Source organism: Medicago sativa, chromosome 4 (assembly GCF_051527215.1).
Source record: "Medicago sativa cultivar Bolivia chromosome 4, Bolivia_mono, whole genome shotgun sequence".
Taxonomy (NCBI): Eukaryota; Viridiplantae; Streptophyta; class Magnoliopsida; order Fabales; family Fabaceae; genus Medicago; species Medicago sativa.
This window is the reverse complement of record NC_140752.1, coordinates 77605824-77629473: the sequence shown is the minus strand read 5'-3', so window position 1 is coordinate 77629473 and position 23650 is coordinate 77605824. Positions and strand designations below refer to the sequence as shown.

Sequence of the window (23650 nt, the reverse complement as noted above, 5' to 3'; positions counted from 1 at the left end):
ATGGTAAATATAATGATTCTAACGTCGTTTAAAATAGCCGTCCGTGAATAGATCTCTTCTCATGTTGTCTCGTGGTGTGGGACCCATTTGTTTTCTGATTAACGTCTATAGTTTAACTCCCACTTGCATATTTGTGTGTGTATATATCCACTGCTAGTAGCATATGCATATCCTCACCCCCACACTTTAATATTTTAATTTTAGGAACGTTTGATTGAGTTTTTTGGTTTTGAATTTTGAATTTAATTTGAATTTGATAGTGTTTTTATTTATCAATAGAATCTAGGCTTAAATATGATTTTCGTCCCTGTAACATAGGCGCGTTTTGATTTTCGTCTCTGTCAAAAAAAAAGTTTGAATTACGTCCCTGTAAATTTTTTTTTGTTTGAAAATGGTCGCTGGGCCCACTGTTCAGCTGAGTTGGCAAGGGTTTGGCCACGTGCAGTTGCTGACTGTGCAACTTTTGCCACGTGGCGTGCCACATAATTAAAAAATAAAAAATAAAAATAAAATTCTGAAAATTATTTATTTAAATTTAAAAAATCTGAAAATAAATTTAAAAATCATAAAAAAGTTTCCAAAAAAATCTGAAAATAATAAAAAATTTCTAAAAAATCCGAAAATAAATTTAAAAATCATAAAAAAATTTGAAAAAAATCTGAAAATTATAAAAAAATTTCCGAAAAATCTGAAAAAAAATTTAAAAATCATAAAAAAATTTAGAAAAATAGATTTTTTAATTTGAAAATTATATATTAAATTTTTTTCGAAAAACATAATTTCAGAAAAATATAATATATATTCTGAAATTAATATATTATATTCAGTTTTTTCGAAAAATTTCAGAATATATATATTAATTTCAGAAAAAATCAGAAAATTTATATCATAATTTCAGAAAAAATTTCGGAATTTTTTTTTTTAATATTTCGGAAAAAATTTATAATTTTTAAAAAAAAATTGAAAATTTGAAAAAAATTCGAAAATTCATAATTTATTTTTTCGGAATTTTTAATTTTTAAAATTTTTTCGGAATTTTGAAATTTTTTTAAATTTTCGAAAATTTATAATCATTTTTAAGTTTTCGAAATTATAAATTTTAAAATTTTTGAAATCTTTTTATGATTTTTAAATTTATTTTCAGATTTTTCGGAAATTTTTTATAATTTTAAGATTTTTTTCAGAAATTTTTTATAATTTTCAGAATTTTTTCGGTAATTTTTTATGATTTTTAAAATTATTTTCATATTTTTTAATTTTAAAAACAATTTTCAGAATTTTTAAAATATTTTTTAAAATTTAATATTATGTGGCACGCCACGTCAGTGCCACGTGGCAAAAGTTGCACAGTCAGCAACTGCCACGTGGCGAATTCAATGCCACATCAGCGCTACAGTGGGTCCAGGGACCATTTTCAAACAAAAAAAAATTTACAGGGACGTAATTCAAACTTTTTTTTTTGACAGGGACGAAAATCAAAACACGCCTATATTACAGGGACGAAATTCATATTTAAGCCTAGAATCTAATTTAGTGTTTTAGGGTTTACAATATTCATGTGCATAGCCTATCAAGTATCAACTTGTATTAGATTTCAGTGGTGAAAATGTAATTTTAAAAATGTGTGTTTCATAAAAAAAAACTTTTGTAATTTTCTCTTTTTTAAAATTGTTAGATTTTGTGTTTTATCAATTTTTTATATAGAAACATTTTCCCTCTTTTGGACAACTAATGTGTCTATACAGTTTCCACACAAAAAACAGTAGTAAATAGGTACGGTGTATACTATTTAATTTGTCAAGATAAAATTCCCTACTACTACTTCATGAACTTATTAATGAAACTCAAGTAAAAAAGAATAAAGAATAGTCCTGTAAAAAAAAAAAAAACCGCGTCTAATTCTAATTTTAAAACAGCTTTATATGGAAGAGATTTAAGATTCTAAATCCTGTTTTTTTGTTGACAATCTGAGAAATTACCTGTAAATATCTGTCAAATTAAGTACAGATTAGAGCAAAAGCAAGAACATTTCCATTTTGACAAACAATAGTTGATTATAGATATTAACCTACCATGGTATATTAATTGATTATATATGCATGTAACATTAATTTTTTATTGTTTAGAGCAGCAAATTCAAATCCATCTAAATCAAAATGGTAAATCGACCCCAAAAATAAAAAAATGCCACAAATAGAATATTATTAAAAATTTATATCTCCTTGTGTTAAAATGGCGCGGATTGAATCAAATCCGATTGCATATTCCTTTTTCAAAATCAAATCAAAGAATGTACGTAAATTTTAATACTTATTTGTTATTTTACCGATATAAGATATTGTGTTAATCTATTGTTTATAGGTTTGAAAAATGATTGATCATTTTTTAAAATTTTGACGAAAAAACAATAAACGATCATTGATATTATGCAATGTTAATTTTAAAATAAATTGTAAGATATTTTATATCAAAATATTATTTGATTGTGATTTTATAATATTAATATTTAATTGCATCAGATACTTTTTTAAAGGATAATTTTTTGCTTCTTAAAAAATGCGATAACATTTGGCTCAAAACTGACTTAAACCTCACCACCTCTAATTTTGAGCAGTTTGCAATCATCATTTAAATTATACGCATATATAATTTAAAATGACTTTTATTTTTGTTTTTCAATATATGATTGTTGATAAAAAAAAACATAACAAGGAGGGACAGATATGTACAGGTAATTACATAATTTCTGAGTTGTAGTAAACCAATAAACAGTGTAATTTTTTTTCCTTAAAAAAAAGTGTCATTTTTTTTCTACTAAAGAAAGAAACTCAAACCTTAGAGGCTAGCATTATACAATCAGTATCGGTATATACTATATATTATCTCAATTTTAATTCAAATAATTGTATCAATATTATTATAAAATGAAAAATTATTCTTGAGAGATTAATAATCGAGGATATATAAAATGAAGGATATAAACATTCATTAATGAATAATTACTCTTAAATGGTGGTTAGGTCTAACATAATGAACAAATCATTTGAAATGTTACCGTCTGAAAGAAATAGCCACATAGAATATTTGATAATTCCTTAAATATGATTACTTTTAGTTCACAAATCAAAAACCCTTACGAGTACCACATAAAATATTTGATAATTCCTTAAATATGATTACTTTTAGTTCACAAATCAAAAACCCTTACGAGTTCACTAGATCAATACTATATCACTTATCACTAGGACATGCTTGAGCCAACCTACATTCTGCTCCACTCTTCAAAATCGACAATGTAGCATCATAATCCTTGTTATTGATGATGACAATGTATAAATACTGCATGCTTTTATCAAAATCTTTCAAAAGTGGCTCTAATCTAAGGTTTCACTTTGTACCTTTTGAATTCAACGATACGTCGGTGTTGGTCTCAAATCAATTCAATTTTTTTAAAAAACAGTAGTTGTGTTTGGTGGTAGCTTTGGAACTTTGCACTTGCACACTTGCATGATGTTTGGGACCACGACCAGGTCAAAAATGGCTATGCTATGCGTGTGATATATTGTTACCAATAAACTACCGTGTCAAATTTTGCCAGTCAAGTCAACGCTGAAAATTTAGAAAGGAATTTCTAGACTTTGATGTGCTTCCTAACCTCCTTTGACTAACTTTGTATTACATGAATGAGGAGGGAAAACATGATTATATTCACGAATTAATTATGATGATATCACCACTTACTACCTCTATTTTGCATAATACAAAACTCAACTTTTTTTATAGGTTTAAGTGGTTTGAGTATGTCGAGAAAAGACTTTTTCAGTAGGTTTTACGATAAGAGTGGATTAGATAGAGGATAATCAAATAAATAGAGCCGGAAGAAGATATAGAAAAACTATAAGATAAAATATTAAGAAAGACACGGTGAATAATTAGTTGGATAGAAATATGATATGTGACGGAATATTGCAATGAACTTTACCTATTACAATGCTATGTGAATTTATTTATGTTTTGTTATTTGCTAATGCAATATTAAGATGATTAGTCGGTAGCACAGTTAGTTACAATCATTGATAAGATGCATGCATTACTCAAATATCAAACTTACTTTTTTTAAAATATGATTACTCATGAGATTTTCTCTTAATCATCAAGCTACTTACTTACCTGCAGCTACCTTCTATTTTCTGCCTCATAATACAACTCATTCCCAGCTGTGTGCATCAAAATGTCCACAGCTGTTTGCAGCTAAACAGGATATTAACTTAAGAAAAACTATAAATGCTAGACAACTTGATTTTGCTTTTAGTGACACTGCCCTTCAATACCCTCCAAAGACATTTGTGCTTAACATTGACAAATTTTATGAAATCTAAGGCTTCAAACCTTTCTCAATCCATTATAAATATCTATCTATCTATAGATCATATATCTATGGCAGTGGAAAAGGAATTGATCTTAACATTGACAATTGCAAATTCTCTTGATGGCTTCAATACAAGTGTTCAAAACAGTGAAGTGGAAAAGTTACAAAGAATGAATTAAATATTTAATTGAATTGGCAGACAAATTAACAACAAAAACTTGCTACAAAAATGTGACTGGCAAAAATTTCAACAGGATGGCTTTCCTGTTGGCTCGAGTGGCGACTTGTGAGCAAAGATTAGAAGAATGCTAACGGCGTAGGAAGGGTTAAAAGAAAAGGCAAAACGTGGTATGTACATACCCATCAGTTTACCTACGGTAATCTTCATGGAGGAAACTCTCATACTGCGTGCCGTTGAGTGCTTTGCTCACATCATTCCAATTTTCAACTTGGCTCGATAAAGATCCTTTATGAATCTTGACCTGACGACTCTTTAAATTCATTTGAGGAACCTTTAGAAATTCCAGAACGTCCATGAGTTTCTGAAAACAGGAGAGACAAGTGAATTAGTGAACCGTCAAGAAACTCTTTTAGGCATATATAAAAGGAAGATGAAGTAGGAATCATGCAGAGGTGGTGTGACTTACTGTGCGGTTTTTGACAACATCTTCATAGTATAGCATGATGTGCCTTGTGCTTTTGAAAGATTCTAAAGCCTTGGTGGTTGTATCATTTACTTGCTTTAGGTTTTTAATCAGCAGTGTTGAATTGAGTGTGGGTTTGTATTTTGCAAGTATTTCTGCCTGAAAATATAGTTAGAATCTATTAACCAAGTGTAAATATTTTTAGTAGAATAATACATCAAAAGTAAACCCTCAACTTGGTCCTCCAAAGATCAAGGAATTTAAATTAGTCCTCTTAAAGATTTTTTTTTCTTCATAAATTTGCTTGTCAAAGATCAACGTGTCACCTTATTAGTCCTCCAAAGAATTTTCACCAGTTAGTCTCTCTTAAAGACACTATTTTCAGTAAATTCATCATAGAATCACTATACTAGTGACAAAAATGGCTAATTTGGTTACAATTTTATATATCAGTGACTGGTTTGATGAAAAATACAGTAACAGTTCAATCATCTGAGAGACTACTTTGGTGATAAAATCTATGGGGGCTAATGTGAAGACATCATGATTTTGGAGGACAGAGTAGGCAGTTTACTCACATTTCAACCAACTCAAAGCACCTAGCGTCGCGATAAAGCGCTCATGCAAATGTACAACCAGGGACATATTCAAATTCACACATGAGTACAAATCCACAACAAAAAATAGAGACGGACCTCCTTGGGTGAATGAACATGGGATTTGTGAGTGCCATTTAATATCTTAGCATTCTTATCATATTCATTTGCAAGTACAGAAATCATCCGGCGCAAAAGGTTCTTTCTGAAAAGAAATATGACTGAAACACCATGTATTCTGAAGTACTCGGCTATTTGTTCATGATGCTGCATCAATCCCTGCATTAAATCACAACATAGAGTCAATTAACAATACAATAGTATGACATCCTCAGCTCCCTTATATAGTAAGTTTATAATAATACAATATACAGTCAATAACATGTCCAATATTAAGTTAGCTAAAAAATAAAGAAACCCATATCATGTAGGCAATACAAAATCCAGATGTTGAAAAACTGAGTTCTTATTAATGAGGTGCTTTTGATTTGACAGGCTTGTTTCTTAGGTTGTTTTCGTTTTCCTGGGCATTAGTCGCATTTATAATATATATATATATATATATATATATATATATATATATATATATATATATATATATATATATATATATATAACGCACTGGAAATATCTGATTAACTACTGCAACAAAGTTAAGACAAATATGAGGAACCACAATGCTTAGCTTAACCTGGCAGTACCCCAAATATCCTTTGGAAAGAATGGGTAGTAAATATTAGTAGAAGAAGTTAAGTAATTGAAAAGAGTGAAAAATTCTACCATTAGATATTAATATAACATAATAAAGTACTGTTCACCGAACTTTATTGACGGTGAGAACAACTTTTCCCATCCCCCGAGGTTCTTAGAAACCACTCTCATCTGGATTTACCCATCAGGACAGGGAAAACGCAGTTTTTCCGGATATACCCATCAGAGCGAGAGAAAAAAAAATGTTATTCCCCGTTCGGATTGGTAAGTCCGAAAGGTGTGGTTTTTAAGAAATTGGGCCTAAGTCCAATAAATTGGCTGCACAGGAAAGCTAGAGAAGGATTGTTGATGCGGCAGTTAGTGGGCATACAGAACATGAGTATCAGGGGAGGGAGAAAGGAAGGGAATGTTTATTTGGTATCTTTTCAGTTAGGACCTTAGGGTTGGACAGAGAATATCATCTCTTTTCAGTTAGGACCTTAGAGAGAAAGGAAAGGTAATATTTCTATTTTCAATCAATAATACAATTTCTTCTTCCTGAATTTGGGTTCCTAGCAGTAAAGAACTTCTACATTCTAGGGCACCCAAGTACTGAAGGTCATCTTCCCACACTACAGACATATTTCATTCTTAATCAAATTCTATTATTGTGCATGCGGATTTGTTTATATTGTATACTCTTTAGCTTTCTACCATCTTTTAAAGTAACTCCAAGAACCATCCATCTTATGCAAAAGTGTTCCACAAGAAGAAATACCAACCTAAACATCACTGAACCTTCAACATAGTATGCACCCACATTTCTAAACACATGTACCATCTGGGAAGCAGCAAGCAAAATATGGCAAACAAATATAAATAAAAGCGATAACGGAAAACTCATCCAGTCAACCTCTACTGATCCTTTATAACAGCAGCAGTTAAACAGAACAATCAGAGAAATGTTGATAACAGCGTTACCGATAACAAGTGAAGGTGAATGCATGCATCATCAACATCATAACTCATGTCAGTGTTTGTGGGTGCGCGCGCGCGCGCGCGTGTGTGTGTGAAAGAGAGAGGGCGAGTTTGAGACAATAGTTCTACAATCCTTCTTTTCCTTTCATGTAACAATGTTCTGCAATTCTTTTAAAATAGGAAGAAAAGAATCTGCAAAAGTGCAAAACTATACCTTCACAACTCACAAGTAACACTTTGGACATAAAAAAATATACTTTCCTCTAAATCCCATATAAATCGACAGACGTATTGGTCAAAAATCATCTGAGATATTGTAGGTTACTAAAGGATAGTAGGATACATTCCAATAAACAATTGCATTTCAAAGCATCATATTATCGTTCCTATTCACCATTTTAATATTGGTTTTTCGGACTTCATTTGAATTTAATACCAGAATACCTAAAAGAATCTACTTTCCTTTTGAAAGATGCACCAAAAACACAACGCCAAGTAATCAAACATGAATAAAACAAAATTTACCTGATTAAGCATCCACTTCAAGCCAACAGCAGCCGTGCACTCATTTTTAGAAGCGCTATTAAACCAGTCTAGATTATAAATTGTGTCCAAAGTCTCTGTTATTGTCGTCACATTACTCCTTCTAACCTTAACCGAAAAGATTTCCCCATTTGAGCTTATGTTAGGATGACTATTTAAAAACGTCTCAAACCATCCACTCCCAGATCTTTGCATCGACAGAATAGTAAAATACCGCACCGGGTGGCACCTGCATTCCTCCCTAACAAACAAACAACGATGCAATCAATACCAGTAAAATTCAGAAACATTCAGAAACAAAATCTCTTATTCTACTCTTAAATTTCAATCACCTGCTATAAGTTTTGGGATTTGGATAGTGCACATAAGGAATCTCCCAAGGTTCAATGTTAGGTTCAGGACAAGGCTTTTGAATAACATTGATATCTAGAAAACCAATTCTGCTACCAGTGCTTATCTGCTTCAAACAAATAGAACATATATACACACCACAAACCATCGCAAAAGCCAACACAATCAACCTCCAAACCAACGTAGAATTCTTCAAACCCTTCACAAGCAAAACATCCTGTAACCATTAACTACAACATTATTAAAATTGATTCATCATTAATTAATCAATTAATATCCTAAAAAAAAATTCAACTTTATTGATCCAACACGATAACAACATTGAATAGATTAACCCCACAGAATCTACACAACCAAATCAAAAAGCTAACAACCCATTAACCTTAAAAAGAAAAAAAAAAAAATCTCATTCGGGTTATTTCAAGAAACCAGATCGGACAAATTCATGTGACACACACACCCCATGAAAAAACAAAATAAAAAATAGAATCTTTCACCAAAGAAAACAACATGGTAACAAAGAAAAACACTAACCTTGGTGAAGGAAGAAAGATCATCTGCCATTGTTGATGAGCTCAAATCAAAAGGAATGTGGATAAAAATGCATTTTTTGGATACCCTTTTGGAAATTTGTTTAATGTAAAGCAATTTTTTCAGCTCTCATTGCAAAAACCTGCAACAACCATGGATATGATAAAAAATTTGTAGGAAAAGAAAAAGGGATTGTTGTTGATTGATTATGGGGTGTGTGTTTTCCACTGAGCTTTTTTTTTTCTTTTTCTTTTTTCTGCTATTTTATTTATTTTTTGTTTTTTAATCTAATCTTGCTTCATTTTTTTGGTACTGTGAAGAACGAAATGATGAAGTGTTTAGTGGATTCTAACTAAATTTAGACCGTTGTTTTTTTTTGTAATAATGAATACAGAAATAAACAAATTCGTTGATTTATCTTGTAACTCACACCTGGCAAGTGCACAGCAACACTCTTTTCAATTTCGTTAGGGTTGAGTATGACCCAATCAATCCTACATTAATTATGTTTCTGCGCCGTTTAGTAATGACTTATGTATACGCAAGAGTATAGATCCAACTCGTGACGACTTGTTTATGAGTTTCATCTCTTACCGTATAAACCAATTTGTTGTTGGATGTGTTGTTTGGTTATCGGTCTCTGAAAATACAATTAAAAATAAGTTTCTACATTTGACTTCTAAACTTGTGCCTTATTTCCCAAAAAAAAATTATGTTTACAATAGTTTATGCTATGCTCTCTAATAAGTCGGTCCTAGTTTTCTCTCTCTAGTTTTTCTCTTCCATTTTCTTCATTGAGGGGTAGTTTTAGGTCAAATCTTGACCTGAAATCACTCACTATTTCAATCTGAATAAGTGATTTTCACATAGATCCGGGTTTTTTCTTTGTGATTTCATTATCTAAGTGTGGTGGTTTGTTGTTCATCGTCTTGTGCGGTGTTGTTTGATTTTTCGTTTTTTGCGGTGTTCATTTGATTCATATTGAAAGATCGGTTATTCAATCAAAGATTTGGGCGTCAACGTTGCAGATCCGGAGGTCATGGATATTCCGGACACTTTAATTTTATCATATATTTTTGTAGGCATTATGTTGTTATATGCTATTAACTTGGATGTTGTGAGTTTGTTCGCAGATTCATCCTTTATGTTTTTAGCGGTGTTGAATGATGTAATCTCTCGATTGAATGAATGAATGTTGTCGCATCATTTTTCGGATATCATAACTATTTAATTAGCATTTGTAGGATGTTACCACTTCCTAAAATACAACCTGAGTGCAAATTAATAAGTAACAGAATTGAAATAAATTATGAAAATAAATAATAAAAAAATGGACCTAAAACGAAACAAAATGAGGTGTTTTAAAATACCTTGAAACCGAAAGGGACAGAAAGGAGTAGAAAAAGAAGAAAAACTCGTCAACACAAGTTGAAGGAGGGAGAAGAGAGGAAAAGCACAGGAAGCATTAACTGTGTGTGAGCTCTCTATTTATAGAGAAAATTCATGTGAGAAACTTTTGGAGCAAGTAATTCACATATCAGATCTAGTACAAAAAAATCTCAATTGTGTACCAAAATATATCATGTTGAGTACAAAAATATATTATTCAGTACATAAATATGTTATCCAGTACATAAATATATTATTGAATGTCAAAATATATTTCAGGTCAAGCACTAAAATACATTAGATTACCTACCAAAATATTTCAGATTGTGTTCCAAAATATTATAGATTGCGTTCTAAAATATTTTAGCAAAACTTGGGGACAAAGAAAACACTTTTTAATAATGATACAATTAAATATTTAATTTATCATTTCCAAATAAAAATTTATAGTGCTTACTTTGTTCACACAATTATGTACCCCCCATTAATTAAAGGTACACCCCCACTATATAATCTTAGGTCAAAAATTAGGGTATGACAAAAATGTCATTTTGTTTTTGTCAAAAAAATAAATAATGAAACTTCTCCAACCGAATACAAATTGTTCAAGAGAATGTGTTTGATTTCGGATAAAATAATTTGTTATCCGGTTTTATTTACTTTTAGACTAAACTTTGCATTATCAAACCCACTAGGAATGGGAGAATTTTATTTTTTTTTACTAGTACATGCATGAGATATCTTGACTGTTTAATTGTAAAAAGAAAATATTCCCTCAAAAAAAATTGTAAAAAGAAAATATGAAATCTTGACTTTTTTTTTTTACGAGAAGAAATTAAGATGTTACCAAAATTAAAACAAAAAACTGTTGACAATTTTTAGGCAAATGTTAACTTGTGCCCTAAGGGCACATGTTAAGGAACTCATTAAAGAAATATACACATCAAAAGTCGTGTAGTCAACTTCTAAAAAGTTAAAATATCATGTTTTCCAATGCAAAGTTTCTTTTTTTTGGATTCCTTACCAAAAATAAATGTTGACAATATTATAGATTTTCTACCCACGTTGTTGATTGCAGTCTTGCCGTTTAAAGTAGGATTTTTAAATTAAAAGGAAATGTCTATCAGCATGATTATTGCTTCTAGACACATTGAAAAGTAATTATCCAAATTTAAAGCATGGGTCTTCCTTCCACAGCAGGTGCATTAAGTATGGCGCAGACAGTGCCAATAAAAGTTTAAAGGTAGAACCAAGTGTTTTTTATTTTTTTATGGAAAATGTTAACTTGTGTCCTTGGAGCATAAGTTAAGAAGGCAAATATAGAAAGTATTTCTTGAAACTTGTGCATTCAATGTCTTAAAAGTTGCAAAAGTTATACTTTCAATATAAAATTTATTTTTAATTTCCTTTTTAAGCTCCTTAACTTGTGCCCTAATGGCACAAGTTAACATGACCCTTTTTTTATTTTAGGTTTTGTTAACGACTGTCTCTCATACATATTTTAAGAATTTTTTATGAAGAAATTATTTTTAATAAAAATCAAACATTTTAATTTTTAGTGTAATAAATACACAAATTTTCATAAAATTTGATTGTTTTTGGTGTATAAAGAATGCTCCGAAGCACTCGTTACTCTTCTTTGTTTTTAAAACATTACTTATCCTCTTTGATTAATTGAATGACTAATGTATTTGATTATAATATTAAATAGATAGTGAACAATGAAAATTTTAAGGCAAATGCTAAGGAATTCTAGATTTTTTTTTTTTAAAAATAGTGCATTTAACTTTAGGATAATGTTACATATCGCGAAGCAAAAGCCCACAACAACATCCAGATAGGCCGAACATGTATCCTAAGTGGGACCGCTTTTACATCCATCCACTCATGTTTTCAGGCCAAAATAGACCTAATGCTTGCAAATCTTTAGCGATAGCTTCGTGATTTTATCCCCTGCGATAAATAACATCGCCCTTAACTTTATTCACATCGGCAAATATTTATAGGACAACGTGGGTATTTGTATATGTCTTAAACCATCTCGAGGATCATGTATGTTGAATCAGGAAGACGTTGGAAGTCATCCTCAAAATTGGTTTTGTTCCTCCACTTCCACATGTGCTAGCACGCCACCATAAAAATCGATCTCCACTTTTATTTTGAATATCATGCACCTGATGATTGATATTCTTGAAGATCCAATCCCTTCGATTTAAAGAGAACAAAATTAGGGATTTGATTCGAATGGATTAACCTTATTCAAGTTTGGATTGCTATGGGACAATCCCTCAAAACACGAATAGTGGTCTCAATTTCTCTGTGACAGTCAGAGCACATGGGAGAAGCTCCAACACGCCTTTTGCTCCTACGATAATTAGTGAGTAACCGCCCATGAGCCGCCACCCACATAAATGTTTGAATTCTATGAGGGCCTTTCCAGCTCCACAATACCTTTAAATCTCCCTCTGTGGGTTGAGAGCTAGTGTTCTGAGAATTATAGGCATTTTTAACTGTGAAATATGTAGTGTTGACTCCTCCCCACCCACTATTTTCATGTCCATCTTTGTCCTTGGGTACAGGGATAGCGAGAACCTAAAAATCAAAGGTAGGCGATAAGTTAGAAATAAGGAAATAACAATCTCAATCTCCTGAGGGGGGGTTACTACATCCTTCACAAAGAGGATCATACCGATACTAGTTTGATTAGTGATAGACATTAAAGAATTTCCACTAAGAGTCCATTATCCAACCACATAATGTTTTGCTAAAGTTGATCCCAAATACTCGTTAAAGCTTTCCATAAAGGATAATTATAGGGTTGATAATTTATTGTTACCCTAAGGTTCTTGTTCCTTCCATACTTGCTATTAAGAACCTTACACCAAAGGTCATCAGGTTTGATGATCAGATTCCAGAGCATCTTCATAGGAAAAACGTCGTTCATACGATGAGGTTGTTTCTTGATGCCTAAGCCACCCTCATTCTTAGGAAGACAACAAATGCCCCATCTCACCAGATGAGGTTTGTGAGTTTAGTCATATCTCACCATAAAAAAAATCCTTTGGATTTTTTTTCCATCTCGATACAAAGGGTTTTAGGGAGCTTAACATACTAAATATGATAATATGGTATAGACCTTAAAACTAATTTAGGTAGAGTAAGTCAATCAGCAAAGCTCAGACACCGTTATGGTGTCTCTAATCTCTACACCTACCATGTTATCAATTTTAGTCATCATGTTTTAATGATATGGCATATGAACCCTAATTTTTAAAAGGCTAAAATATGCCAAAGGTCCCTGCAAATATGTCTTGGTTGGATTTTGGTCCTTGTAAAAAAAATGTTGTTTTTCGTCCTCATAATTTTTTTGTTTTTTAAAAAAGCCCCTGGTCCCAATGAAGCAGCAAGGTGGCACTATGATGTTGACGTGGCGCACGCTGACTATGCATAAGTGGCCATGTGGCATCTGGTGTTGCATTTTATTATTAAAAAATAAAAAATCAATTTAAAATTATGGAAATTAATTCAAGATTTTAAAAAATCACAAAATACTTTTTGAAAAAAAAATTGTCCAAAATTTTAATTTTAATTTTTGAAAATTTAATTTTGAATTTATTTTTGGTAATTTATGAAAATTAATTTCCATATTTATTTTAGAAAAAAAATTTTAATTTTGAAAAAAATAAAAAATTGTTTTTTTATTTTTTTCTAATTTTCGGAAAACAGATTTTATTTTTCAATTTTTTAATTTTGAAAATGTATTTTTAAAATATAAATAAATTCTTTTTAATTTTGAAAGAAACATTTGAAGATAAATTTCCTAATTTTTTTTATAATTTTCGAAAAATGTTATCTAACTTTTTGTTTTTTTTAGTTTACGAAAATTAATTTTAAGGAAAAACTAAAAATATATCTTTAAGTTCGAAAAAAAAAAATCTTTTATATTAATTTTGAATTTGTTTTTTTAGTTTTCGAAAATTATTTTCTAATTTTGTTCTTTTGAAATTTGGAAAATTAAGTTCCATATTTTTTATTTTAAAAAATAAACAGATTTTTTTAATAATTTCTATTTTTTTCAAAAATTAATTTCCAAATTTTTAAAATTGTTTTTACATTTTAAAATTAATTAAAATGCCACATCAGATGCCCCATGGGCACTTATGCACAGTCAGCATCATAGTGACACCTAACAACTTCAATTGGTCCAGAGACTTTATTAAACAACAAAAAAAATTATGAGGACGAAAAAGTGATTTTTTTTACAAGGACCAAAATTCCATCAAAACATTCATTTATGTTTTTTTTTTAGGCAGGAAACAAAAATATATTATATAAAAAACAAAAGATACAGAGACTGCGGGGACATTAAGCCTGACCCAAGTACCACCCAAATGGGAATAAAACAATACAATTCAGACTAGGTAGCTCAACCCTTATTAATCCTAAGGGAAAGAACACTTCTCACGAACGCAACGCAGCGCACCCGCGTACGAGTACGAAACCAGATTACAAAAAAAAAAGTGAAAAGCCGACATCCATAGAATCAAAAAAGGTATATGATTGGCGAATGGATCGACCGCCAACACGGTAACAAATCCACGTACCAGCAACCCCCTGAACAAAGCATCGTGCATAATAACTCTTTCGAGCACAGTCCGATAACAGTCATATTGACTAAGATGGATAAAAAGACAGTATCGGAGAGGAGGTGACCCTGAAGACTTGAGACCTGCAGATCTCAACAGACATGGAGCATCAAAGAGTCAAGCACAGAAACATCAACTCAGCCGATTTCACGAAACCACCCTTTCGGGTTTAAAAGAACCAAACCCTTTAGGGTTTACGAAACCGAACCACCACAAAAAAGGCCAAATCTACCACCACCGAAGTCTCTGATTTGAAACACAGCAAACGATACAAAAAAACAGAAAAACGATACAAACAGAACCCATATCCACATAACAGAAGCACCATCGATCCAGCAAAACGAAACAAGAAAGCAACGGCGCTGCCACCAACCTCACCTCAGCAGCGACATCACCGAACAGAAACCAGACTTTGGTGCCAACACGAACGTCGGAACAACCTTGTGAACGATGGTGAAGATCGAACAAAGGCATGGAGCACGTCGATCCGAGGAATGAGAACCACCTCCAAAGCAACCGACGCCACACCAACGGAACCAGAGAAAAATGCCTCAGCACCAAACGACCGGAAAGGGGCGGTGCGGAGAAAAAAGTCTCTCGTCGCACCACCGTGAAAAGGGACTACATCTTGCTGTGTTAAATTTGGATGAAAGGGAAGAAAGGTAAAGGTGGTGGATTTGTTGGTTTTTTAGAGAGAAGTCGGAGAAGGAAAGGTTAGAGAGAGAAAGATTCCTCAATCAAAACATTCATTCATTTATTTATTTTTGAATTCATTCATTTATTTTCGAATCAGACTCATTTTCTTCCTCTTTTCCTTTCTTCTTTTGGAATAAGAACCATTTTCGAATTCAATTCATTCATTTATTTTCGAATCAGACTCATTTGACCTCGTTTTCGAATTCGAAATTCCTTCACATATTCAAATCATACCAATTCTTTCTCATGTTTGACATCGAAATTCGTTCATCAATTCCTTCTCATTTTCGATTCCCGTTACATTCTTCATCATATCATTTTTGTTCTTTTTTGGTTCAAGCATATCATTTATGTTCTACAAGCATATCGTTTTTGAAGTTCTGTGGGTTGGTATTAGTTTTATTGGTTTGCAACAAAATCTAAACAATTGCCCTTTACAGTTGCAATTGAATGGAAAAAAGTGTAACAATTTTAATTGATATGATGAAGAAATGAACCCATGTGCCAAAGAAGTTATATTGACTTTGCTAAAGAAAATCAATGATGAGAAGAAGAAGAATAAGGGTTCGTCTTCCTCCAATCTGATTCCTTTCCTTCTTATAATTTAGGGAAAATTACATTAATTTCCCCTGAGATCTTTTTAAATAACATAAACACCCCCACTAATTTTATATTAGACACTAACCTCCCTTCAAGTCTCTTAAAATAGATACTCATATCCCTTACAACTTAACATCTTTAGTTTTCTCTGTTAAAACTATAAACATCTTCTTTTTGTTGAAGAACATCTTCCATGGTTTGTCATGTGGAATTTGGCTTTAGAGTTTGTTGGAACATGTGTGGAAATTGAGTAAAAAGACTAAACACAAATTTCCATGTTGGGTAGAACTAGTGTTGTGTGAATTGAAAAAAGTGGAAGTCCCACGTCGGATGGAACACACACATTAGTAGTGTTTATATAGTGGGGGTGTACCTCTAATTAATGGGGGTACATAAGCACTAGCGAAAAAATATATATTGATATATATTTTATTATTTGGAAATGATAAATTAAATAATTAATTTAATCATTATTAGAAAGTGCTTTCTTAGTCCCCAAGTTTTGCTAAAATATTTTTGTACTAAATCTAATATATTTTGGTACTCAATTGAGATATTTTTGTACTAGATCTAATATGTGAATTACTTAATGACAAATAATGTATTACTTGTTCCCAAAGTTTCTCACTTATTAGTTGTGAATTTTCTCTATAAATAGAGAGCTCACACAGTGCATTCCACACACCAAAGAGTTTCATTGAGTTGTTGGGAACTCTTTCTCTCTTCTCCCTTTCTTGAGTTGTGTTGACGAGTCTTTCCTCTCTTCTCCCTCCTTCGACTTGTTTAACAAGTCATTCTCCTTTTTCTACTCCTTTCTGTCCCTTCGGAATTAAGAGTGTTCTTAAGACCATAGTCCCTTTTCGGTTTAATGTCCCTTCAGAATTAAGAATGGTCTTAAGTTCATAGTCCCTTCGATAATCTAAGTCCCTTCGGAATAAAGAGTACTATTAAGATCATAGTCCCTTTCGTAATAATAATGTCCCGTTGGAATTATGAATGATCTTAACAGTATATAAATTATTTAAATATTTTTCTATTTGAGGAGAAATGGTGGTATCACCATATTTGAGTGGTCGTAGTACCATATTGAAAGTTTGGAGAACTTAAAGGTTAGAATGGTGGAAACACCATATTTGAGTGGTCTTAGCACCATATAGAATGGTAATAATACCATATTAAAGTGGTTTCAGTATTAAAGAGCGGTCTTAGTACCATATTTGAAGGTGTAATTCTCGAACGGTTTTCTACAGTAGTTAACCGCACAGTTGTAGCTGAGCTTGTTTTATCCTGGAGGCGGCGTGGTTGATAGTCTACCTTGCACAACTTTGGGTAGTGCCACGAAACGTCTTAAAGAGAGCGACCTGGTCGTGACTCAACCTAGTAATAACTTCGGTGGATAATAGAATTTGGAAATCCAAATACAATAGTTTGGAAATCCAAAAACAACAGAGTTGCAATGATACAATAGCATAACATCATTAGAAAGTGTAATTATTATTAATACAAGTCAACAATAGCGAGTCAATCGGAAAGAACGACTATAATCAGTTGTTTTCATTTGGGAACGTCTTTGTTTCAACATTACATGCCTCTACAATCAGTATTAAGCCTCTCGATCTTTACATGAAAAAAATTGGGTTTCTATCCATTTGTAATAATTCCACCTCTTATTCCTCTTTATAGAGAAAAAAAATCATCAATGTTCCATCTCCACACCTATCCCGAGTAGAAAATTAAGTGCTGACTGACTCTACAATCAGCAAAATCTCTCTCTTTACATGTTTTTTTTTTCCTTTCTTTCTATTATCTTCTGATGTTAATGATGTACCTCTCCTTTTATTCATAGACTCTATACGTGTGGTAATTTGAAGACATCGTAAAGAAGATAGGTTGTTAATTAATATATTAAAGAGTCTAAGATATGTGAATTCTTTTCTTTTGGTCTTTTTTCTTCCCATTTGGTTTGTATTTTGAGTTGTTGGTTTTATGATTATTTAACTTTATGAGGTCGTCTCTCATGTGTATGTATGAACGTGTAAGTCAAAAAGAGAAGAAGCATTCTCATGTTTTTTATTTTTATTTTAACGGAAGGTGGATGGGGTGTGACGGCAGAGGATGTTACTGTTTTGTGAGAAAATAGAGGGGAGGTAAAGTATATTTACATAAAATTCAGGGGAGGTTAGTGTAATTTTTCCTATAATTTAATTAATTATCTATTTTTTAATTGTTATTCAATTCATTTTTAATCAAAATTTGCTATTAATGACATGAAAAATGAATAACCAACACACATCAGGTCATTGATACATCATTAATGAGAATGACAAACCACCGAAATTAATTGACACTAAAAAAACCTAAAAAATATAAAATAGGGGACCAATGATTTTTAAAATGGGGGCTACAATTTCAAATAAGTTGAAATGAAGGTATCAAAATTGCATTTAAGTCAAAATAAAAAAAAAATATAAAGGGTATTGCTATCAAGTGTCGTATAAGAGAAAAAAAAAAGAAATAATTGATAAATTTTATTATGAAAAAGTTATTTTTTAATGTTCAATGTATTGAATATACAAAGTTACTTTTTCAATATTTCAATACATTAATTCCCTAAAAGAAGGGTCATGCTAACTTGTGCCCTTAGAGCACATGTTAAGCATTAATGTTATTCCATTAATGATAAAAATTTATTGAAAATAAATTGATATTAAATATTTTGAGCAATAAATTAACACAATTTCCAATACATAATTTCTATTAGTGGAATTCTTAACATAAAAGATTATTAATATTTCCCAAAAAAGAAATACTTTCAATGCATTAAATATTGTACTCCTTAATCCTTACTTCCTTCGGTCACTATTATAAGCAAAAATTTAATTTTTAGGTTCATTCAATAAATGATGTATGTGGTCTATATGAAGAAGACCACATACATCATTTATTGAATGAAACTAAAAAGTCAATTTTTGCTTATAATAATGACTAGAGGGGGGGAACGGATTGTCTCCTGTGGAATTTATCTCCAGTTTTCTCCTGTGACAAATCTAAGCTGTTCATTTAGTTTAATGATAGATCAATCGATGGGAATTAAAACACATGAATATGACTTGTCGCTTTGCCTTTTCCCCTGTTTTGTTTTTCGGTTCATTTTGGCTATCTCCAGTTTTCTCCTTTTTTTCCTCACCTCAACCTACTTGTTCAAAAGACCCATCCCCATAAATTGCAACTCCATGATTCTGTTCTCCTTCTCCAGTTCGATTTTGTTCTTTTCTCCTTCTCCCATTCTCTCTATATAATTAATTTTGTCAGTGTTAAATTTCTTCTCTTCAGTTTGCCTAAGAACATCAAATCTAATTTTTCAACCTTATTCATTCCAAAAATCTCATGACTCTTCCCAAGTATTAAATAGTTTTCTTACATGAGGTTGCCACTCAAATTCATTATCCTTGGTCATGGCTTCTGGTGTGCAACAGTAGAATCAATTGGCAAACCTAATTAATTGAAAGAAAAATAACTAGTTGAAATAAATACTATAATTCTTGAGAGTTTAAAACTACTGCAGCTTATATGTCTGAAAAAAAAGCTACTGCAATTTAAAATAATTCTACTAGTGTCACCTAACGTCAAACTATGACCCAAGTTAATTATACATAAGCAAATTTTGAAGAGTTATTAACAGTTAGTCTGAGGTTGCTCTTCTAACCATGGACAATGGAACGACTCAATATTCATCCTATAAATGAAATTATGTCAACCACGGTGCAGGGGACGATGTAACGACGAGAAAAATAGAGCACAATAACAATCGACAAAGCACAACGTCGAATACTGGTGCGGAGACAACGACAACGGTGACGGCGATGGCAATCAAGAAGCATGGCGGTGGTAATAAATGGAGCACGGCGACGACATCCTCAACCAAAGAGCACACAACGACACCAACAATAGTAGCACGCGACGGGCGTCAATAGATAGCACACGACGACGGCATCAATCAAGATGATGTTCAGTACGTGTTCACTGGATCTGTGTTGTTATGGAAGATGATTAAGTTGTTTTTATTATTTCTACAGGAAGCCAAAAGGGAGGAAAATGAAAATGACACATTGAAATGAATGAAGGGCTGAGATTAGTTAAGGTGTCATTAAAAGGAATAGACGGCTAAGATTGTCTCACAGGAGAAAACAGGAGGAAATTTCCACTGGAGTGGATCCTCTCCCACTAGAGGGAGTATAAGATTATAAGTCCTGGAACATTTGCCAAAAATAAATAGTGAATTGTTTTACAAGGAAATTGATTGGACAAAATATTCTAACATCATAGCTCACACAAAATGAATTGACCGTCACTTGAATGGAAAGCTAAACGTAACTTACGAAAGTCATACCTAAAGAAAGAAACAACAAAACAACCTTACGTTAGACAAATCAATTAAACCGTTCCCTCATTCTCCTTTTTCTTTCCCTTACCTCACTCACTCTTTCTCTCTTCAAAACAAATCTTCTCCCTTCACATTCCATTCAATTTTCACCATGGAAGTTTTCCAAAACAAAATCGCCTCCTCCGATCAAAACTCCAACGAAATCCTCCGTGAATTCCCTCGTCTCTTCCGTCAATACAAAGACGGCCGTGTCGAACGCTTCCTCGGCACCGAAACCACCCCACCCGGCACCGATCCATTAACCGGCGTTATATCCAAAGACATCACCATCAACCCTAACACCGGTATCGGAGCTCGTCTTTATCTCCCACCAAACGCCACTCCTTCTACAAAACTACCTCTCCTCATCTACATCCACGGTGGTGCTTTCTGTATTTGCACTCCCTATAACCCTGGCTACCACCGTCACCTTAACAACGTCGTTGCCCATGCAAACGTTGTTGTTTTCTCCGTTCATTATCGTCTAGCTCCAGAACATCCTCTTCCCATTGCTTATGATGATACATGGGAAGCTATTCAATGGGTTTCCAAAACTTCTGAGCCATGGATCAAAGACCATGTTGATCAAAACATTGTTTTCTTCGCCGGTGACAGTGCCGGTGCAAACCTAGCACATAACATAGCGATGAGAGGTGCATCAGAAGGTTTTGGTTTTGGTGGTTTGAAGCTTCAAGGAATGGTGTTGATTCATCCATACTTTGGAAACGATGAGAAAGACGAGCTTGTTGAGTTTCTGTATCCTACTTATGGTGGATTTGATGACCTGAAGATTCATGCAGCTAAGGATCCAAAGCTTTCAAGTTTGGGATGTGGGAAAGTGCTTGTGTTTGTGGCGGAGAAGGATTTTCTGAGGGAAAGAGGAAGAAACTATTATGAAGCAGTGAAGAAAAGTGGGTGGAATGGGGTGGTGGAGATGGTGGAAACAGAAGATGAAGGACACGTGTTTCATTTGTTTGACCCTACTAAAGAAAAATCTGTGGATCTTGTTAAAAGGTTCGGATCTTTTATGATACAGGTTGAGAAAGACGTACGTTCTTCTTCGTCATTGTGAGAGTGACTTTAATGCTAGAATCGATTGAGTGTTTTTGGGACAATGGGGCCTTGAATAATTTAGTACGATGGAGTAATTTGTTTACTTTTGAATTTTGATCACTTTTGGTTTGTAACTTATGTTGAATTCTCGATGTCCATATGGACATTTATAATGAATGTATTTTTGTTTTCTTCCTTGAATTTATCTCTTTTTTTTTTTTGAATAACCTTGAATTTATCTCTTGTTATTACGTGTAGCTTTTTGATTTCATGATTGCTTATGAAATTTACACATTTTTGTGATGGGAAAAGATATTTATAGCGACAAATTAGACAGCGAAATCATCCCAAAAACACATGCATAATGTTTGAAGCCAACTTAGCACCACACGTCCACACCCGGCGTGTTTTCCGCCCATAAACAATTCTATTGGTTACGCAATTCTCCTGATTCACTTGGAATGTATTTTTCGCTTGATATAACAGCTCTAGTTTGTGATTAAGATCAAACCAAATCAAATAGATAAACAAAACAATGAGTTGGTTTGGATCCCAATGATCGGATAAACTACAAAATATTTGAGAACTTTGTCAAATATATAAAAAAGAAATCTAAAATTAAAACACGTCAACATCCTTAAAAAAAAGTGTGCAATCAAGTTCCACTCATACTCCACTTTTTTATTCACACTCTTCATATCATATAAACATTGGTTGCAAAAACAACAAAAAATATCCTCTCCATAAAAAAAAAAACTATGGTGTTAATTCTACAAAAGTTAAAAATAACATTGGTGCTAATTATGAATAAAGAAATAAAATAAATTATAACTCTTGCACATCGAGCAAATACTATATTAATCTTAAAGTTATAATTTATTACTTTACTAAAAAAGTTATATGATTGTGATTTTTAGCAGTGGTTTGGAGTTAATATTTTGTACACGTGTGTGTCAGTGTTGTTGTTTTTGTAATTGTAGTTGCCACTTCTAATTGGTGCTATACACAAACAATGAGCCATGGCCATTGGTAAGAACTAGTGGATCTCAAATGGGAAGAGGATGTCATAAAAAAGATTGAAAAGAGTGGGTGATGTGGAAGTGCTGAACTTGTTGTGAATGAGTGGGTGATGTGGAAGTGGTGAACTTGTTCTGAATTATGGTTTGGAACATTGATTTCTTATTCGCCCCCCACCCCCATCCCACAGAAGTTATTGAAAGGGGAATTAGTCATTTTAGTCCTTGAATGGAAAAGGAGTAGTCACTTTAGTCCCTGAATGCAAAGAAATTGCAAAACAATTCCTGAATGTAGACTCTGTTTGTCAATTTCAGGGACTAAAATGACTAACAGAGTCTACATTCAGGGACTAAATTGACTAACGGAGTCTGCATTCAGGGACTAAATTGATTAACAGAGTCTACATTCAGGGACTATTTTGCAATTTATCTGCATTCAGGGACTAAAGTGACGCCTCCTTTCATATTCATGGACTAAAGTGACTAATATCCCTTATGGAATGTTTGGTAACATTCATCCGACAAGATTAAATTTCCAAAATCAGATATTATTGTTTTGGGATTGACAAGCAAAAATGGATTATACTAATGCAAAAGGAGGATTCTCTTTAGCAACAAAAGTTTACAACAAAGTCCAGTCAAAAACAAAACATATTTAGACAAGAATTAGCTGATGCCCAAATAAGCGAACATGCTCGACTACCAGATGTGCCTAAACCAAAAGTAGCATGTGTTGCCTTCACCCACCAGAAGGAATATAACTTAACTTTATCCAACAACTGGTGTACGGAACTTTCTTGTTCAAAAAAAAAATTGGTATATGAAACTTTCCTTGTTCTTGAATAATCTATTATTTCTTTCGTTTCACAAAATCCAAGCACACAAGAGAGCTAAATAAACAGCAAAGAGGAACGTCATGCTTTAAAACCATATGTCAAATAAACAAACTAAACTACTGAAGTGATCCTGAATAAACAAACTTGCCATATTTATTACCATATGGGTTGGACCACAATCACATCTTTGTCACCAGGGCCGTATCTGAGGCAGGGTGAAGAGGGCGATCATCTTTGACCGCAAAAAATAAGTTTAAAATTCGAGCCCCAAAATAAAATAAAAAAGGTA

General features: G+C 32.5%; 1 protein-coding gene and 1 pseudogene across 3 annotated transcripts; one reads left to right on the top strand and one right to left on the bottom strand.

Moving 5' to 3' along the window:
* Window positions 1–4436: 4436 nt before the first annotated feature.
* LOC146932151 (uncharacterized) lies at window positions 4437–9209 on the bottom strand. 2 transcript variants are annotated; one of them, XM_085703788.1, is made up of 6 exons: window positions 8706–9209; window positions 8153–8388; window positions 7803–8061; window positions 5709–5888; window positions 5017–5172; window positions 4437–4911 (listed from the first exon to the last, which is right to left on the bottom strand). In XM_085703788.1, the coding sequence occupies exons 1-6, from the start codon at window positions 8733–8735 to the stop codon at window positions 4738–4740; spliced, it is 1035 nt and encodes a 344-aa protein (XP_085559914.1). In that variant the 5' UTR covers window positions 8736–9209; the 3' UTR covers window positions 4437–4737. The 2 variants fall into 2 exon arrangements, with proteins under 2 accessions (XP_085559914.1, XP_085559915.1); XM_085703789.1 differs by having other exon boundaries at window positions 8153–8370; window positions 8706–9062.
* An 11074-nt stretch (window positions 9210–20283) lies between these two features.
* LOC146932150 (putative carboxylesterase 2 pseudogene) lies at window positions 20284–21812 on the top strand (annotated as a pseudogene). Its single transcript, XR_015006955.1, has one exon. The product of XR_015006955.1 is annotated as a putative carboxylesterase 2 pseudogene (transcript).
* The last annotated feature ends 1838 nt before the right edge of the window (window positions 21813–23650 follow it).